This window comes from Equus asinus, chromosome 4 (assembly GCF_041296235.1).
Source record: "Equus asinus isolate D_3611 breed Donkey chromosome 4, EquAss-T2T_v2, whole genome shotgun sequence".
Taxonomy (NCBI): domain Eukaryota; kingdom Metazoa; phylum Chordata; class Mammalia; order Perissodactyla; family Equidae; genus Equus; species Equus asinus.
The window spans coordinates 42,286,892-42,306,200 of NC_091793.1; the positions used below are offsets into that span (position 1 = coordinate 42,286,892).

Genomic DNA, 19,309 nt, shown 5'->3' on the forward strand with positions numbered 1-19,309 from the left:
AGAGCTGCGTTTCCGCACCATCCTGAGCGTGTCATTACCTGGGCGAATCTGAAAGTTTCTTTTCATGTTCCTCCTCAGTGCCATCTTCCCTTTTGGACTCAAAAAACTGTAACTATTTTGATGCCTCCCTCACTTTCATCCTTCTCTCTCCCGGAATCTATTCCTCCTCCGACTCCCTCCCTCCCCTGCCCCACCTCCTGATCTAGGCGGAAACGGCGCAAGGTGAGGGGTGCATAGCCACGTGATCATTTCCAGTTTTGCTCCTGATCTCCAAGTCGCCAGGCTGGCTCTGGTAGTTCCAGGGCAGGCTGAGTATGGGATTAGCTTAAAACCCACTGCCCTGGCTTGTCTGTCGAAGGGATGGAACTTTAGTTTCTTCAAATGTAAACTGGATCTTTGGAACGGTGAGGTTTGAACCTCTTAAAATGGAGCTTGTGTTTGCGGTTCCATCTGAGCTGATTCTGAGCCAGGACTGAGAAATGGAAGGCTCTCTCTTTTAGTTCTGAGAGCTCCAGGAGAGGGAAGAGAAAAAGGAAGTCGAGGAATGGGATGCTGCCTAGGGAGAAACATAGATCTGCTAAACCAAGTCCCCGCGGTAGAGACGACAGAGGCGTTGCTGTGTGGCTCCCACAGTAACCATTTTAATGCTCCTGGTCTCGCGCTGAGCAGGAAGTAGATGGCCAAATAAATATTTGTTGAATTAAACCTGAAAAGTTCAATAAGTTGCACTTTTAATCATTGTAATTTAATTGAGTCTATCTTCCCCCTGTCAAACTATGGAGCTAATGGCAGATTTGGGTGATATTTATTCTACAATCCTTTAATTTGTGGGGATGGAGCAACACTCTTAGAGGAACAGGATTCTTTCTCATCACATCTTCGTATTTGAGGGATCAGTTTGTCCTACCTTATTTTACAAGAATTAACTCCATTTGGCCCACTACGTTGGCTTTTCCTAGGATCGGCTCTGGAGTTAAGTGCTCAGAGGGGAAAATGGCTCGACCGTGGTACCAACGACCTTTATCTTAAAAATTAGTCTCTACTTCTTGCCCCTGGAAAGACAAAAAGCCTCCCAACTCTCACTTCCCAAGGCGACCTTAAAATTGGGCAGCAAAGTAGAGCCATGTTTTCTTGTGTTGGTTTCTCAGTAAAACAGTACATCTGGAGAATGATAGATTTTTAAAACAATTTTGTTTATGTTAATCATTTCATAAAATGAGCACAACATGATATTCCCAGCTGAAACAAGTGTCCTCAGCAGCAGAGTGAGTGCTGGGTTTTTGAAGATTATGACTTAAAACTGTACTGGTGATGTTACAGCTCCAGAAAGAGAAGGAAAATGCAAACTGATGTGTGATAGTCAGAAATGGGAATGGAGAGTGAAAGTCTATTGCTTTTACCTTCAAATAGCACATCTTTATTTCAATCTCCAAAGTTGTCTTTTTTAAGGTACAGTTGTAGCTTCAAGTTGATATAAATTTCATTATTTTATTGCTCACATTAATTTATATGTATATATAGATTTGAACTGTGTTGAAAGGTTTATATTCTGCATTGGCTAAACTCTTTTCTCAAATGGAAGCCAGAGGGTCTTTATGTAGGGCATCCCCACAACTGTCTATCCTTTTGGCAAGAGGGATAAACTGGGATCATGTTGCTGGACCAAGATGACCAGAATAATAACAACCAATTCTTATGGGAGCTCATTTGTGCTTTATATCAGAATTATAAACATTTACAATTGCTAGATGCTACTTAAAGTGGTTGACAGGCTTCTCTACACCCAATATGTTATTTGATCTGTGTGACAATCTTATGAGGTAGTAATGAGTCTTCCCCATTTTACAGAGAAGGAAACTGAGGCTCAGGAAATTAAAAGTCTGTCCAAGTATGTTCAGCTTGATGGAAATACTGGCCTTTGAATCAGGATCGCCAGAGCAGTGCTACTGAGAGATGCTATATCTTCCCCGGTCTCAAATACTACCACGTGGGAGAGCATTGCTAAAGAAAATACGGTACTTGGCTTTCCTCTGTATAAACTGGAAAAAGCTGCACTTTGTCACCAAGGGGATTAATGTCACACTTGTCCATTCTGTCTTTCCTTTACCCAACAAAAATTCATTTAAAGTCTGCAATGAACAAGACAATGGTCAGCATCGTGTTTCCTGGTCTTTGCCCTAACTTCTTTCTCGACCCTTACCCTCTCCTGTCTTCTGTTCTATAAAAGGATAGGTCTGGGCGCTTTGTCACCTTCTTCCTCTCCCGCCCGCCATACACGTGTGGGGAGTGAGTGCTGTCCGCGGTGCTGAGAAACTTGGCTGTGGGAAGCGTGAATACTCTCCTCTTGTCTCCCTCCTCTCCAGCCTCAGGTACACTGTCTTACGGTAGAGTTCGCCCTCATAAAACCGCTATTTTGTAATTCCAGACTGCCCTCTGTGCCAGGAAGCAAATTTTTTCCCACGAATGACTCTGCAAAGGAGACTTTTGTCTCCCTGGCTTTTCCAAGGACATTCTGGGAATGGAAGTTTGGGAAAGGTTCTGCTTCCTCCTTCCCCATTCCTAAATTTGATTTTTTTCGTTAGGCCAAGGAAACGGAGCTCATTGGGCTCCACAGATTCAGGGTTGGTGGCGGGTAGGAGTATTCAGACACTGGAGGACCTCTAAAATCTTCCTAGGCCAACAGTTACCCTTTGCATATAATGCTGCTGTTCCAGGTTGATTCTTTACTTCTGAGTGGTGCCAAGGGATGGAGAGCTTCTAAGGAAAAGTTTTAAAATGTATCCTCCCACAAACAGTGGGTAAACGCTCAGGGGAACAGCCGGCCGCTCTGTGCCTTCACTGGCGGAGTCCTCAACTGAGCCCAAACTCATCTTGTGGCTCCTTGGAAGTCAAAGGAATGTTGCGTGTGTGTGTGTGTGTGTGTGTGTGTGTGTGTGAGAGAGAGAGAGAGAGAGAGAGATGATGACTGACTTTTCCAAGAAACCCAAGGGCCACACTTTTGAAAAGAGAGACATAAAGGAGAAACTCAAAGACACAAAGTAAGATGCAGTTCTAATCACTCCTTTCTAAGTCCAAGCTCCACTCTGCCTGATCACTCACAAGGAATAATAGAAATCTGCCCTTTGCCACCACCATCTCCTTTTGCAAGGTGATTGCAGAAAAGGATGGGATGCAGCCGATATTTCTTTGAGAAGCTTTAGGAAGAAAGAGATTTCAGGGAGTACTAAGTTTATTTCTTTTTAAATTGATAATCTTTAATTTACTTCTAGGAAGAGTAAACCATACACATCCAAAGTATGAAGTGATTTTAATAACCTCAGTGAAGATCCACTTACTTTCTTTGGGCATCACCCGTCTCATAAGAATGATCTGAGAAAAAATAAGGACTGCATTTCAAGCTAATTGTCATTCATCTTTTTTAATCCATTTAGGCAAATTGGGAAATAAGCAGGTGTTATGTTTCCTGCAGTAACAGCTTCTTCTTGGAGACTTAAGACATCCGTCTCTCAGAGAGGCATGTCTTCTTGTCTTTCTTTTTTTCTTGAATGTTCAATTGTTTATAGATTGTTGTCCTAAAAAAACAATGTGCAAGAAATATACAAAACAATTATTATTAAAGAGTTATGAATAATGCTATAGAGGAGAGTTGTATATATGCACTGGGGAGCTAGAATCAATCTTCTCTGTAATTGTTTATCACTCTGAGCTTATTCTCTAAAGGAATTATGCTTACTACAGATGAGAAGGTAAACTGTGCCTTGAAGCTAGTGGAGTTGAATGTAAGATTATAAACACGGAGAAAATTCACAGTACAGAAGCTATTAGAGCCATTTCCAGCACATATCAAAGCTACTACTGTTTATAGTTTCTGAAACTGCACAGGCAAGTTATTAAAAGGCAGTGATCGTGTGTGTGTGTGTGTGTGTGTGTGTGTCTGTGTAGGTGCACACTCCACTGTAAAGAGGAAGCTTTGATCACTTTTTTCCCCCTTTCCTTTGCAAAGTCCATTTTTATAGGCTTTCTTATTTTGTCTCCTCTGTGATTTTTTGCAATTGTTAGACAAGTCACTCATTGCTTTCTGATCATTTCAGCTCCACTATAGAGAACCGAGAAGTTTCATTGATGCAATTTTGTTTCTTTTATTAATTAACAAGCATTTATTAAGCACTTCCATATGTTAGTTATTGTTGAACCAGTGTAAATACAAACTACCTAGTCATAATCTAGTCTAAATTCGGTTAAAGGGGAATATCTTTCTATTAAAAAATCATAACTTAGACTAAGATGCAAAATTTTCAACAGCTTTTAAGAGGGAAAGTTGCAAATACAGTTGTTAACTTTTTCTTGCAAAATAGTTTATTTGTGAGATATAATCTTCACTACACTCTCTGTGATTCCAGTCAAAATTTTTTAAAAAATTATTGAGTACCTACTATGTGCTAAGTAAGGTTTTCAGAGGTGAAGAAAACAGTCAAGGTTTTTGTTTATATGAAGCTGACATTTTAGTGGTAGATTCTTTGAAACAAAACTAAATTACATGACTTAGAAATCTGAAATTAAAATTTAGATTTCTCCTTTCAGAAATATACTAAACACTAATACTACATATTTGTAATGTTCTTACATATATTTCTTCTGTTTGGATACAGCAGGATTAACTGTCAGTAAAACATTACTCCTATTTCTAAAAAGCTGCTCACTTACTAGATATTAAACAGATAATAATACTAACATTTGGAAATGTATTGAGTCCCATTGTTGTAGGCTGGGCTTTTATATTCATATAAAAAGAGCTAAGTATTGAGTAGCACATTACTAAAAATTCAATTATCTTCCAGTCAGTATGTAATTTCTTGCAGCCAAAATTACAATCTAAACCTAAGCTTTGACTTTAAATACACTGATAATTTATCTTCAGTAGAACTAAAAATCACTATAAAATAAAATACCCAGCCTAAAATACTATATAATATTTCCATTCCAAAGTCAAGAAATTCTCTCATTTAAATTTAATGTAAAGTAAAGAAACATTTATCAAAATAGTCGCATTGGAGAGTGTTTGGGCTCTAGAACACGGGAGAAAAAGTCCATTTCTACTTTTAGAATCAGTGCTTGTCAATGGGTTCTACAAAGGCATGACAAAATAGATACAGACTTGAAAACCTCAACTTCAAAGCAACAAAACCTCAGACACATTCAGACCAAATTGTTCTTTCCGCCCAGCTGGCATAATTAGGCGAGTATTATTACACACTAGTAGCGGATTATGGACAGCTGTTTAAAGACACGTTAGCATTTGAATCGTATTTCAAGGATGGAAGGAACTTTCATTCATCCAATTTAACTCCCTCTTTGTTAGAATAAAACCAGGGTGCAAAGAGGGGAAGTGACTTATCCAAGGTGACATAATTGGCAAGTGGCATAACTACTGACCACCAGAAGTCAGGTTTTCTCAAACTTAATGTACCCAATAGATTTGGCTGAGCATTAAAAAAAAATCACCTGGAGTACTTAAAAATGCAGACCTCTGTGCCCCATCCCCAGGTAATCTAGTCAGGTAGAGCTGGGGTGGTGCCTAGGATTTACTGTTGATAATAATACAACTGGTCTGAGAATCACACTTGAAGAAATACTAAGCAAATCCTTTAAGATATAACTATTTCTAAAATAAAATGTTAAAGTGGTGTGAGATTTTCAAAGCACAGCTTTAAAGACATTGTTATTCCCCCCACTGTTTCTCAGATATTCATCTGTTCATGTAAAATGCACAACCAACAAAAGTCAAAGCCTGTTGACTATTCAGACACTACTTAGATTATCATAATGAGCCCCAGCACTGGGTTGGAAATTTGAGACTGGTCACTCTTTTATGTCACAAGATCATCCAGCTAATGTATTTCTAAGGCAACAAGAAGGATATTTCATTCCAAGGAAAATTTGAAACTGCAAAATTTTGTTACCACTAAAGCTTTTTAATACAATTAGAATTCTCACTTTTGTTGAGGATTTGCTATTTAATAATGTATTCCCATGAATATTTACCAGCCATGCCTTTAGTTAACATCTATTGCGTCATAACTGTCTTCAAAATGTCTCCCAAAACAAGCTTGATGATTCATCAGAAAATGATACTAGAATTTATGGAGTCAGGTAGGGAGGTGTATCACCTTCCACAACAGCATTTATGATTACAATAAAATATACAGAAATGTTTTGATATTATGCTATGACTTTAATGTTTATAACTATTTTAATGGACTCCTGAATTAAAGGAAACCCATGTAGGCAAAAGAACAAATCAGTAATTAGAATCATAATTCACTGAAACAGAAAATGACCTTTGTAGGATAAGATTTAAGTCCAAAAACCCAATTCTAATGACAGTCTTGTGTTTTACATTGAGCAATATATCCTCCTTTAGGAATTCTCTATGGCAAATAACAAAAGCCTATATAAAGCTTGAATGAAGCAGGTCACAAATTTTAATTAACTTTGATGAAATGTGACAGATTATTGATTTCAACTCAATTGAGAGTATAGGATTACTATCTCTAAATCAAAGATGACCCCAAAAGATACACCGTTATGCTTTTGGGCATGCATTAATATGCTGTCATTTCAGATTATTTTGATTTTTTTGTTGATTCTCCATGTTGTGCCAAAAAGGATTTAAGGCTATCATATCAAATTAAGATTTTTCAGACTTTTCTAGATGTAATGAAAGAAGTAATTGGATTTCCATCAACAGATTCTCAGTTTTCAGATCAGATTCTGTCCATGGGTTCACTTTATTTTCTGGAGGGCACTGCAAAGGATTCCAACTTCACCTGCAAAGAAAAATAAATGAGCCACTCACATCTTGAACAAACATCCTTCAAGTGTCCACAATGTGCAAAGCCCTAGGGGATCATTGGCATCCATGGATAAGCCAGATGCCACCCCAACCCTCAAGGAGCTTACAGCTTAGCTACAATGACAGTATTTGGGCAGTTATGTCATAGGGGCTTACAGATTTAATGTAATTAGCTTCCTCTTTCCTTACACTGTTTCTCAGGGGAGTAAGTAACAGGTTTCTCCCCAGGGAAATCACTAGTTGTTCTGTTTCTTTTTTACATGCCCATTGATAGGTATTTGCAAGGAGCTAAGCCGTTGAACCTAAAAGCGTGGTTCACACAAACCTCCTGCGTCAGAATCACCTGGGGGCTTAGTACAAATACAAACCCCTAAGCCTTACCACAAATTTAGTAAATTTAGTCTGAGCTATGATTCAAGACTATTAATTTTTAACTAGCTCTCCAATTGGTTCTGATACACACTAGGTTTGAGAATGCACAGTCTAAGCAGATAACTCAGACTAGATTGTTAGACCACTAGACTAAGGTACAATGGAGCCACTCCGATTCATGTCATGTTTTCACATGCCAATGGGCCACAGGGACACAGACTCTTCACAGAAGTGGAAGGGGCCTTGGAGATGGACAAGCCTCCCTCCTTCCCAGATCCTGAGGGAACAGAAGTGTAACAAGGTGATGGGGGCTTAAGTAAGGTCATATGGCTCTAAGGATGCTTCAGTTTCTAAATTTGTTATTATGTGATTTTAAAAATTCTCTTAAAAACAATAGCCTATGGAGTTATTTTTGCCTTTTCAGAGAAAATAGCTAAGGCCTGATCCCTGTCTTATATCTCAGACTCTGGAGCGCTTGGCTGGCCTCTGGTGAACAGATTTACTCCAGCTGAGTATCCAAGACAGAGTCTATGGGGGTGAATCAGCCTTGGGCTTTTTCAAAATGGGGACCATTAACGGGGAAAGTGGCCATCATTAATGGGGAAGGATTATAATGGCCAGGGCCAGCTCTACATATTGGAAGTGACCTCAGGCGATATCAGAGGGGTATTAGAGGGATACTTTCAAGCCCACTTGCCCTTTTAGTCTCCATTAGCATTACTTAAGGTAGAAGGCCCTTCCCCTGACACCTAGAATTTCTCCCTTTGGGCTCATTTCTTTGGTGGTTTTGTCCATTTATTCAATAGTTCTTGAGTACCTAACACAATTTTTAGGAATAAGGCTGGATGCTGGGGATTTGACAGTGAACCTGACATGACCCTCTGTCCAGGTTTTGTTTGGAGAGACAAAGTAAACAATTACAAAACAATATAACGATAAGCATTCTGAGAGAGAGATCCGTGGGAATGCCAAGACATAGGAGGGATACCTACACCAGGCTTCCTAAAGAAGAGATATCCATGAAAGACTTAAAAGATGAACCGGGGTTTGGGACCTCTAAACGGGAATGAGAAGGAGAGTATTTTGAACAAAAAGAACTGCATGAGCGAAGGCCGCAGCCAGGAGAGAGCATGGGAACTAAGAGTTAGTCAGTGTTGCTAGAGGGGAGTCTGAAGGTCTAGAGAGAGAATCAGGTGATGACAAAGGACCCCTGAGATTTTTTTAAAAGCAACTATTATAATATCCTCATTGTCTAGGAAGACTGGAAGGCAAACAGATGAGCTGAAGTCTGATAAAGTAAACAGAGCCTGTCACCTCGGAGCTGAGATTCCAGGCAAAGCAATATCCGTTAGACACTTAGAGGAAAAAGAGTATAGAGGCAAAGGAGAAAGAGGAACATGGCAGTGACAAGCCAGGTGGAAAGGTGATGCGATATTGTGATTTATAATAAGAAATATATATTTGGTCTTAATCTCTGTTTCTGGCTCAGAGCTCCTAGAACCCTTGGAATTTCCCAAGTGATGAGGGTGATAAAAGTGTCTTTTGCTATGTTAATGAGGCCACGTCTGGAAAGCACAGAAGGATGGGGCTGGTTGCAGTGGAAAGAACCATATGATTAGAGGGTTGGGCTGGAGGTTGAATTAATCACCAACGACCAAAGATTTAATCAATCATGCCTATGTAACAAAGTCTCCATAAAACCCAGTCCTGGGTCTAGAGAGTTTCTGAGTTGGTGAACACGTGGAGGTGCTGGGAGAGTGGTGCACCTGGGGAGGGCACAGAAGCTCCCATCCTTTCCCTATGCCTTGCCCTACGCATCTCTTCCATCTGGCTGTTCCGATTTATATCTTTTTTATAATAAACCAGTATCTTAGTAAGTAAAATGTTTCTCTGAGTTCTGTGAGCCACTCTAGCAAATGAATTGAATCTGAGGAGGGGCTCGTGGAACCTCTAATTTACAAGCAGTCAGTCAGAAGTACAGGTAACAACCTGGACTTGCAACTGGAGTTAGAAGTCCAAGGAGGAGGTCCTGGGAACCTCCAATCTACAGCTGGTCAGTCAGAAGCACAGGTAACAACCTGGGCTTGCATCTGGTGTCTGAATTTGAAGGGGGGCTGTCTTGTAGGACTGAACCCTTAACCTGTGGAATCTGATGCCATCTCTGAGTAGATAGTGTCAGAATTGAGTTGAATTGTAGGACACCCAGCTGGTGTCCTGAGAATTGCTTGTTGGTGTGGGGACCCCTCCCCCAATATTGAAGGTGGCATGGTGGTAAGAGGTGGGGTGGAATCTAGGAAGGTCAAAGAAGAAAGGACACTCAAAGGCAATCTGGTCTTTCTGCCAAGGTTCTTTCCCTCAATAAACCAGTGGCTTACTGGAGATGCTTTTCTCCTTAGTTCAATATTTAATAAATTTCTTATTGTCCCTATAGGAAGAAGATGAGAAAACACAATCCTCTATTTCTGGGAAAGAGAGTGGCCTCCTAGGGTATAAGTTACTTACTGTTGATGGAGTCAGCCAAAATCTTAAGTTGCTGGGTATTGTCCAGGACCTCAATCCTTTGAGTGTATGGGTCATAACGAACTGAGAAGGGCCGAGGGATTGTCGCAGCAAAATTCCTGAAACCAAAATCACAGACTTCAGGGAAGGGCATCATTTGGGGAAAGATAATTTTAAAAGACTTCTCTGTGGCATTTCACTTGGCTGTTAGTAGTGGTGAAACCTCACTAGAACAGAGGCTTCGGAAACCAGGCTGGGAAGTGCAGTGGTGTTTTAATGAGGTCCTCTTAGGCAGCCTTTGTGTGCTGTGTGTGTGTCTATGCGTATACACAAACACATATATGTGCATATTTATTTAGCCATCTATCTCCAACAAGACAGAGGTAGCCTACAATAGAAGCGTAGAATACAATAAGGCCAAAATTCTTATCATTATATAAAACCAAAAGAGTAAGTAAAATCTATGCAAAGAATGCTATAGAAAAAAATAAGCTCTGAGATGCCTGACAATCAATGCAAAGAAGGAAACACAGCTGTCGAGAGTTGAAGAAAACACTATGTTCTTGGTGAAATTTATCACGGATTGAGTGCCTCCTATGTACCAAGAACTATGTTAAGTTCTAACTGTTGTATAGTCTTTACAACTATCATTCCTAATTTAATCTTCATAAAAACCTTAGGAGGAAGATACTATTACTATCCTCCCTCTACAGATGAGGAAACTGAGGCTCTGGGAGGCTAAATGACTACCAGGACCATGCTGGCAGTAAATTGTGAAGCTGGGAAGGGACCCAGGTAGTCTGATTATGACCTGTGCTCTTCACTTCCCTGCCTTCCTGATGCATGACTCCTGGTCTGGGAGGGATGCACCATGAGAGCCTTTATAAGGGACACCAAACAACATAATTAACAAGATATTTCCAATGGCCTATCAAATGCAAAGACATCACAAATGATAGTACTAAGTTGGCTTCTGGTGGGAGTAGAAGCCACCATACTGAGAATTAAAAGGGAGGCTAGTCGGTTTCTCTCCAAGTTTGGCAAGAGTAGTATAGCACTGTGGCTGGAAACCCATGCTCCAGAGCCAGACTGGCTGGGTTCAAATCCTGCCTCTGCCAGTCATAGCCTTTTGGCCGCTGGCAAGGGCACCTCTACACCACAGTTTCTTATTTCTCTATAAAATAGAACAAGAGCAAGAGTAGCTCAGAGGATTGTAGCAAGTGCTGTTATAGCATAGTGTAAGTCCTACAAGAGCATGAGCGCTCATCTTTTATTAGTCACTGGGGACTCGGGAAGAATAAGTGGTTAGGTGTATCTCTCCACCTCTTCTTCTCAGCGCAGGTGATGATGTGAAGCATGTAATGCGCATCTGTGATCTGGCCCGCTCGGCACCTCTTCCCTCTCATAGTGCACCTCATCCTTGCTTTGGAAAATCTGCCTGTACCCCTACTGGATGTACTGCAGTTGGGCAGTTGGCCTCAGGGCCCAGCCCTTCTCTAGCCAAAGAGTGAGCACATGACCAAACTCAGCCTTATTTCTTTCTAGAATTTGAATCTTGAAACTGAAAATAGTTGGCATTGGTTTCTCTTAGCCAGGTGCTCTGAGGGAACCCCAGAGATGCCCAGATCCCTTCCTTTTTGTTAACTTTGTTTTTTAGAATTCTCTTTGACTCTGTGAGTCACTTCTCAGCAGAATGGAGGCTGTGTGGGTGTCTCCTCTGGGCTCTGGGCACTGGCAGAGCAGGTGGAATTTCAAAGGCCTGGGAGGCCCAGGTCATGGCAAGCTCTCCCCTGCTGGTCTGCGACTGATCACTTTTGGGGTTGTGGAGTTGTCTCCAGAAGGAAGCACCCACATGTGATCCCAGTGTGACACGGCGGTTACAAGTACTGGCTCTGAGCCCAACTGCCCGGGTCCAAACCCTGGGCCACCACTTACCATCTGTATGACCCTGGGTGAGTTACTTACCGTCTCTATGATTCTGCACCCCCACCTGCAACTTTGAGTCTTATTTGAAGATTAAATGAAGTAATACACGAAAAGTACTTAGAACAATGTTTCGTACATAATGGGTACTGGGCATCTTACTTGCTATTATTACCCAGTTGCTGTAACGCACTAATCCACATAACCCTAAAGGGGTGCTAGGAATGGCAGAGTGGAGTCTTTAGGGATAGAGGAAGGCTAGGATCCCAGTAAGGGGCAGAGGTTTAGGAGAGAACTAGAAGAGAGTGGGGGGAGGGACTTGAAAGCCCTGGAGAGCAGGAGAGAAAGGGAGTCATCTTAGGCCAAAGCAAGTAGACTCGTAGCCAGCATTTTACCTTTCATTATCTAAGCTCAATGCATTGAAAGTTGACACGCCCAGCTTCATGGGATCCCAGAGGCCTATACACCTTATGTCTATCATCCATTACTGCTAAGATATAAAAAAGAAATGGTGATCGATCGGTGAGTATCAGGGTTGCCACGTTCAGGTAGACCCTCTGCCCTGCCCATCTCCTGCTGGGAGGAGAGTTGCTCAAGTAGGTTAATGGCAGGGCCATCAGCTCAGAGGACCGAGAGTATCCGCGTCCTGGTACCTCTTCGTCAGCCTCTTGCTGACCTGCTCCTGAATTTGGTGCATTCACCAATTACTTATTAAGTGCTCGTTATGTGTCAAGTGCTGTTCTAGGGCCTGGGGAAGAGCAAGAAACAGAAATGACAAAAATCCCTACCCTCGTGGAGCTTAAATCATATAATATATCAGACATTAGTAAGTTCTAAGGAGAAAGATAAATCACAGACGGCTGTAAGGAGTGCTGGGAGTGGGACTGGGTAGCAATTTTAAAGAAGTTGGTTTGAGAAAGACACACAGAGAAGGTTAAATGTGGTTGCAGATTTGAAGGAGGTGAGGGAGCGAGTTATGCAGATGTCTGGAAGAATAAAGTGAACAAGGGACTGCACCAGGTTAGAAGACTCCTAAGACTGATTTGGTGGAGGGACTTCTGTGGCCATTCTGTACATCAGAGAGTTCAGGGCCTGGACTTGGTGGCTGCAATAAACAAGGATCAGGTGGCAGAGTTGTCTGCAGGGGTCAGTATGTCCAGACAATCAGCCGTGAAATGAAGTCCTGCTGGGGAACATCTCCCAACAAAGAGTGGAAAGGGATGAGACTGAGGAGGCTGGGGAGATAACCATCTGCTGCCCACTGTTGCTGTAGGCATTGGAGTCCACTCTTCTGGCCAACCACCCACAGATCAGTGGCACCAGACCAAGACAAGAGGTCCCAAGAGCTGCTGGCCCACCTTGGTCGCCATCTCACCTCACTTTCTCCTTGGCATCATTAAAACTCTCAGCCACGTAATACAGGGGCTGGAACTCTGTGATGGTGTACTCCTGGACAGCTGTCTTCTCCAGATCCAGGGGGAGGAGCTTTGGTTTGTCAGACAAGCAGTACTGCAGGCCCCAAGTGGAAAGTTTTCATAGTTAAATTAGGGTCAGTGGTCCCTGCTGCACCTTCTCCCATCTCACCTTGATTCCCTCCACACCAAATTCAGTAAACTAAATTATTGTGCATGTACTAGATCCTACCCTTCATAGCCTATCTAAAACCCACAGTCAAGACATAAAGGAGTAATTCACTGCAACCATTTTCAAGTAATGTGATCAACAGATGATGTTGGAGCCAGTCACGTTTTTTGGCATGTGTTTGCATACATCCTTATGCACGTTCAGCCTTGGGATCAGGAGATCCTTCTGCCCTGGTGACCTGTATACTTGCAGTTCAATTTCTACCTCTAATACCCAGTCGTGACCAAATCATAGCTGCTAAGGTACCAATTACTTGAGGATGAGCCCTCAGGTTGCATTTCAGAATGGATGTAAATGAGGTGTAAAAAGCACTAAGAGAAGAAAAAATGGTCTCCTATACCAATCACTTTCAAATCCATCCTTGGTTCCTGTTAGGGTCCTACCTGTAATTCACCAAAGGATGATAGGAGCCCAGCACCATATGCCTTTATGGAGTCTCCTTGTTTGCAGAGCCCGAACTCGACAGTAAACCAGTAAATCTGGAATGGAAAGTCAAGTTGAGAGCACACCTCAAGGAAGGGGAAGCAGATCCCCCAGGGCCAAAGAAAGGATTGCCCAGGTGGGTGTTTATGCAGGTTTGTTCTCTGAATCAGCATGACCTGGGGTTACCTCTCTGTGTCCTGTCCGAGGTCTTACCTTATCCAGTCACCTGTTGAATCAAGAGTTGGCTGAATGCAAGATGTGAAGGGAAGCAGTGGAGGGGGATTATTGAGGAAGTCCCAAAAGGATACCCCCAACAGGTTCCTCTCTCCATGACAGGAACTCTTATACCACTTTTCCCTTCCTCTCTGTGGCATCCACTAGAGTGAGATGTCCTAAGTTGGTTGGACTTACCAGGCAATCCCATCAGGCTTAGCAGTGGGAAGTAGGGGACTGGGTAGTGAAAGAATCAATAACAGGGCATCCTGTCATCCATGTTAAAACTCGAGGTGTTTCTAAATTACCCCTGTCAACCTCCGCACTTATCCTCCCCAAATATTCAACAGCTCCCAGTCCTAGATGCCTGGCCTGGGGAAGACTGTCCTGGAACTCTGTCATAACCCTACTGACTAGGGCACAAGAACCCCAGGACTGTTCTCAGCCCAGTATATCAACAATAAGATTTTTTTGAGAAGTTAGGTTGGCAATGGGTACTTTTATCATTCTTACAGTAGGTAACATGATGCTCTGAGTTCCAAGCTTATTATCTTCTTACAAGTGAGACATTCTATCAAGCTCTGCAGCTTCTTTAAGTCTGCTTCTTGCATCTCTATAGCATCTGGCATTTAAAAAAACTCATGTTCACACAAAGTTAGCTCTTTAGACTCTTATGATACTTTCGAGATGGGTAGAATACAAACTATTGTATCCATTTTTGGAAATGGGGAAGCAAAAGCCACCATTCCGGGTCTCAGAGCAGCTGGTCAGGGAGATAGAACCTTCTGGGAATTTTTGGCCTTCTGATAAATTGAACTCATAAACTTCCAGACTGATATATCCTAATGATAGATTTGTATTCCTTTGTGGTCCCTAATTCCATTATAAAGTTTTATTTTTTATCTTCCAGGCTGAGCACATTATAAAAATGTGGCTTAGAGGCTGGTGGGGGATGCGGTACTCAAGTTGGAAAGGAGTCTATAGGAAAGATAAGCCCCTGGTGTGCAGAGTTGCTGCTTCCATCTTTCAATGGACGAGTGCCATCACATTCTCTGGGGAGGAGGAAGAGTTTAGTAAGAAGAGGAAAGCCCACTCCTATTTCTACCTTGGTTCTGAGAAAAGACAGATCCTAATTCTGGCTCCAAGTACAAAGGGAGAGAGTAAATATTCCCTCTTCAAGGCAGTGAATCCAGACTACTTCTCACATACATTTTATGCCTAAGGGTTCTCAATGGCTATCATTACAGCCTATTGGTGTTTTCAAGACACTCTGCTTAAAGTCACATGTAAACATCTGCATGCAGCTGATTGCAAAATCAAACTGTTAAGGAGAAGTCAAAATGTGAAATTTCACTTGTGCCAGTGTAACCCAGTGCATCCTGATTTTTGTTTCCCAAATGACCTGGTTTTCAGGAGAGGAGCAAAGTTTCAAAGACCTGAGGCACTCCCACCATCCACCAGGGAGAGAGGGGACTTACCGTGGCGAGTTTCTCAATGTACTCGTCAGGGGCCCCCAGAGAGGCAAGGCCAATTTCCTGTAATTGTGGGGAAACAAAGTCACTGGTATGGCTGGGGTCTGCCCTTCAAACTATATCCTCAGTCCCAGCCTGGTACTTGACCACAGGAAAGTGATGGGTGACCAGATGCCTTCAGAAGGGTCCAGAAAGACCCTGATTGTTCTGTCAAGTCTTACCTGACCACATATCATAGAATCACAGACATATAGATGAGGAGAAACCTTTTCTCAACACTTGGTTCTTTGTATTTATTTTACAAATGAGAAAAGTGAGGCACAGAGAAGGGAGATGACCTGCTCAAGGCCACATAATAGGTCGTGTCTAAAAGCTTCATCTCTTGACTCCAGCTCAGTGGTTATTCTTCCACAGCTCAAGTGGAACATTCCTGGAGCACTATGTGAGTCTTAATCATGTACCCCGAAGACACCACCGGAGAACTGCAGAGAAGTACTTGACATCAGCACAGGTATATAGATACTTGGAGAGTCTGAAATGTCACAGACCACTTATCATCACAGCTGCAACTGCAGAAGTCCTCTAGGGGGTCTCCTTGCCTCTGTTACACCATTTGCTTCAGCCTGGCATGAATCAGACAGAGTATGAGAGTGTGTGTGTGTGTGCACGTGTGTGTATACGTACGTATTTGTCTTCCCTATTATATGCATTCATTTATTGCAAAAATATTTATTTATTTATTGAGTGCCTTTTATGTGGTTGGCAGTGTACACAGTCAATAAATATCCTTGATCTCATGGTGTTTACATTTAAGTGGGTGGAGACAGACAATACATAATAAGTATACATATTTAGGTATGTTAGAAGATGATGGGTTCTTTAGAAAGAAGAAACAAAAGGAGAATGGGACAAGGGGGATTGAGAATGTCAGGAGAGCAGAGGGAGGCTGCAATTTTAAATAGGGTTCCAGGGTAAGCATCATTGGGAAGGTGATATCTGAGCAAAGACTTGACACAAGTGAGGTTGTTGGCTCTGTTGACATCTTGGTGAAGAGCAGTGTACAGGCCAAGTGGACAGCCAGTGGAAAGCTCTCTAAGGAGGGGAAATACTGGTTGGTTCAAGGAACAGAGAGGGATCAGTGTGGTTACGGCAGAGTAAGAGCGGGGGCAGGTGATATCAAAGAGGGATCTAGAGCCCAATCATGGAGGACCTTTTTGGCTATTTTAAGGCTTCGGATTTTCCTTTCAGTGAAATGGGGAGCCATTGCAGGTTTTAAGCAGAGACGTGGCAAGATCTGGTTTATATCATCAAAGATTTTACTCTGGCTGCTGAGTGAGAACAGATCATGGGCGCCGAGGGTAGAGGCAGGGAGGCCAGTTAGTAGGCCACTGCAGTCACCGGGCTGAGAAACGATAGTGGCTGAGGCCAGGTTGGTTGCCGTGGACATGATGGGCAATGGGCAGATTCTCCACAAATTTTGAAGGTAAAATACATGGAATTTTCTTAAAGATTGGTTGTCCTCATGTGATAGGGAAAGAAGTCAACGTCCAGACATGCCATAGTCTAACAGAAGCCATTCATAAATCTATGATTGAAATGATGCTCTGTTCTCATAGACACCAAGCCATCATAGTCATGTAGGCAGAGCTTGCCTAAAACAAGAGGTATCAAGATTTCCCTGTGCTTCATCCCCATCCCATCTTGCACTCTAGTGGAAAGTTCCCCTGTGTTCAGGGAACTTTCAAAATGATGCCCTGCCTTGGCACTGCCCAGGTCAAAGTTGGACTCATGTGACACTGATGGCCCAGTAGCTTCTGTCCGTTGACTCAGGTAATTGTCCACTCCTCTGTGGGGCTCCCCAAGATGGAAATAGCTTAAAGAGGATTGCCACTTAGCCTCTGACTGGGCAGAATAGCTTCTGGTGGTGAGAACAAAAAACTTTTATTCTCCAAGGAAAAAACTGATTTTTCTTTGGCCATAGTACATATCCCAGTTTTAAAGCTTTCCCAAGCAATCAACAACACCTTGGTAGCAGGAACCACGCTTATGAAAGTCACCTGGTCACCAATAGCCTCAGTCCAGTGGTGACGCTTTCACAGTTAAAGTTCAACTAATCCTTGAACACACCCACTTCTAAAAGTCCAAGAATCTCTGGACATCACAGTCCCCAAAACCCCACATAAAAGCACGAGTTTTCTTTATTTGGAAAGGCTGTATCTTACAAGTACTGTTCTCCCTTATATAGGAAGCAGTTCATCCAGCTTTTTCTTTGTTTGTTTCAGATATTAAGCGGTAGCCTCTTCAACCAACAGAGGCAATATTTATTTCTTCCAGTTGAGGGAAAATGCTTGTAAAATTCACACACAATCCCATTACTCTGAAATTCATAGTTGGCCCAGTATTTGCTCATGGATCATTCTATTTGATTGTCATTTTTCCTTGTGAGGAAGAGGAATGGCAGGGAGGACTTTGTACTGATTCACATCTGTGCATCAGATGGGTGGTCCGGCAACCTACCCCAAGCCACACAGCTGGTTGATGGCAGGGTGGGGCTTATGGGTGCATCATTCAACTCTCTGATGTTGCCAGCTACCCAACCAGGGTTCTAAGCTGCCTCTCAGTGCTCAAGAGAATTAGCAGGATTCTTTCACTCATCCAAAAAGCATTTTTTGAGTCTCCTCATTGTTATGATAGATGAATCAAGGTCTAGCTTACTGCTTTGATCTTGGTGACAAGACACCTGGCTCATTATTTTTTGCCAACTATGAGTCAAGCTATTGGCATTGGATATTTGGCAAATATGGTATTACTTAATTAAAGCATATACAAAAGTGACTGCCTGACAAGGTAGGAAGTGGCAAGGCCCTAAAGAGGATGGAAAATGTGCTAGGAGAACTTGGGAGAAGGCAAGGTTACTTCTGCACGGGGATCAGGGACGTTTCCACAGATGAAAAGCTCTTAAACTACACCTGGAAGGGCAAGTGAAATTAGTGAATTTAACAGTATAATTCAGAGGATGAGTAATTCACCAATCCCATGCTGTGGTCCCTGGAATGGGTATTTAGTCATCTCCAGGGGACCAAACCACCCATCTCAGGTGGGATCATAGAACTGAATCTTGCAGAGAACATGAGGGCCCCTCAATGGGTTCAATTCATTTGAGCAATCCAGGTCTCAACTCTGTAACTAGGAGGCTGAAGAGATCTGTTTCTCACCTGGGAAAACTGGGCAAAGCTGCGATCTGAAAACAAGGGCACGTGTCCCAACAGCTCATGGCAGATGTCACTGAAAGACAGAACGTATAGACACTGGAGGGGAGGAGGGTCATAAACCAAGCCAGACTCGGTCTTTCTATAGGAGGAATGGGCAAAAAGAAAGGAAGTAACTCATTCAGTCTTATGACCTCACTCTCAAGCATAAGTGGTGTGCAAAGCTTGGGGTCAGATGAGGTAAGGTACAAGAGACCAAAGAGAAGCGGAAAGAAGAGTAAGGAGTAGGGCATGGAACAGCAGCCAGGGAGTCTGAGGTGTATGCCCATGGGGCACAGAACAGAAGAGCCAATACTCCTATGGGCTCCTCCCATACACCTGAATGAGCTGTGTGTCACGAACAATTCCCATCCCAAATCTTCACCGTGGTATTGACGTCCTGGGTAGGTACAATGTGCTCAGTTACTCCCCATGGGAAATAAAACTAAAATTTAAAAAATAGTGCCACTCCTCTCTTATTCTGGAGGGGGACAGCAGTCAGTCAGAGAACAAAATTTACATTTATTTAACACTTTTTGTGCCAGGTCTATTACGAACAGTCTTTGCAGATTTGTAGTAATGAACTTTGTGAACAGGGAAAAATCATTTTGGATCTCCTACTGACTTTTTTGTATAAATTTCATAAGTTCTATTTGCCTGAG

General features: G+C 42.4%; 1 protein-coding gene across 2 annotated transcripts in view; it reads right to left on the minus strand.

Annotated features, from left to right (window-relative positions):
* Window positions 1-5,951: 5,951 nt before the first annotated feature.
* PAH (phenylalanine hydroxylase) overlaps window positions 5,952-19,309 on the minus strand; it is a 69,933-nt gene continuing 56,575 nt past the window's right edge. For both annotated transcript variants that reach the window (XM_014835046.3, XM_070507166.1), the window contains exons 8-13: window positions 18,615-18,684; window positions 15,406-15,462; window positions 13,675-13,770; window positions 13,023-13,156; window positions 9,728-9,843; window positions 5,952-6,827 (exon numbers count right to left, since the gene is read on the minus strand). In XM_014835046.3, coding sequence (XP_014690532.1) covers window positions 6,784-6,827; window positions 9,728-9,843; window positions 13,023-13,156; window positions 13,675-13,770; window positions 15,406-15,462; window positions 18,615-18,684 — 517 coding nt within the window. In that variant the 3' untranslated portion in view covers window positions 5,952-6,783. The remainder of the gene's footprint in view (window positions 6,828-9,727; window positions 9,844-13,022; window positions 13,157-13,674; window positions 13,771-15,405; window positions 15,463-18,614; window positions 18,685-19,309) is intronic.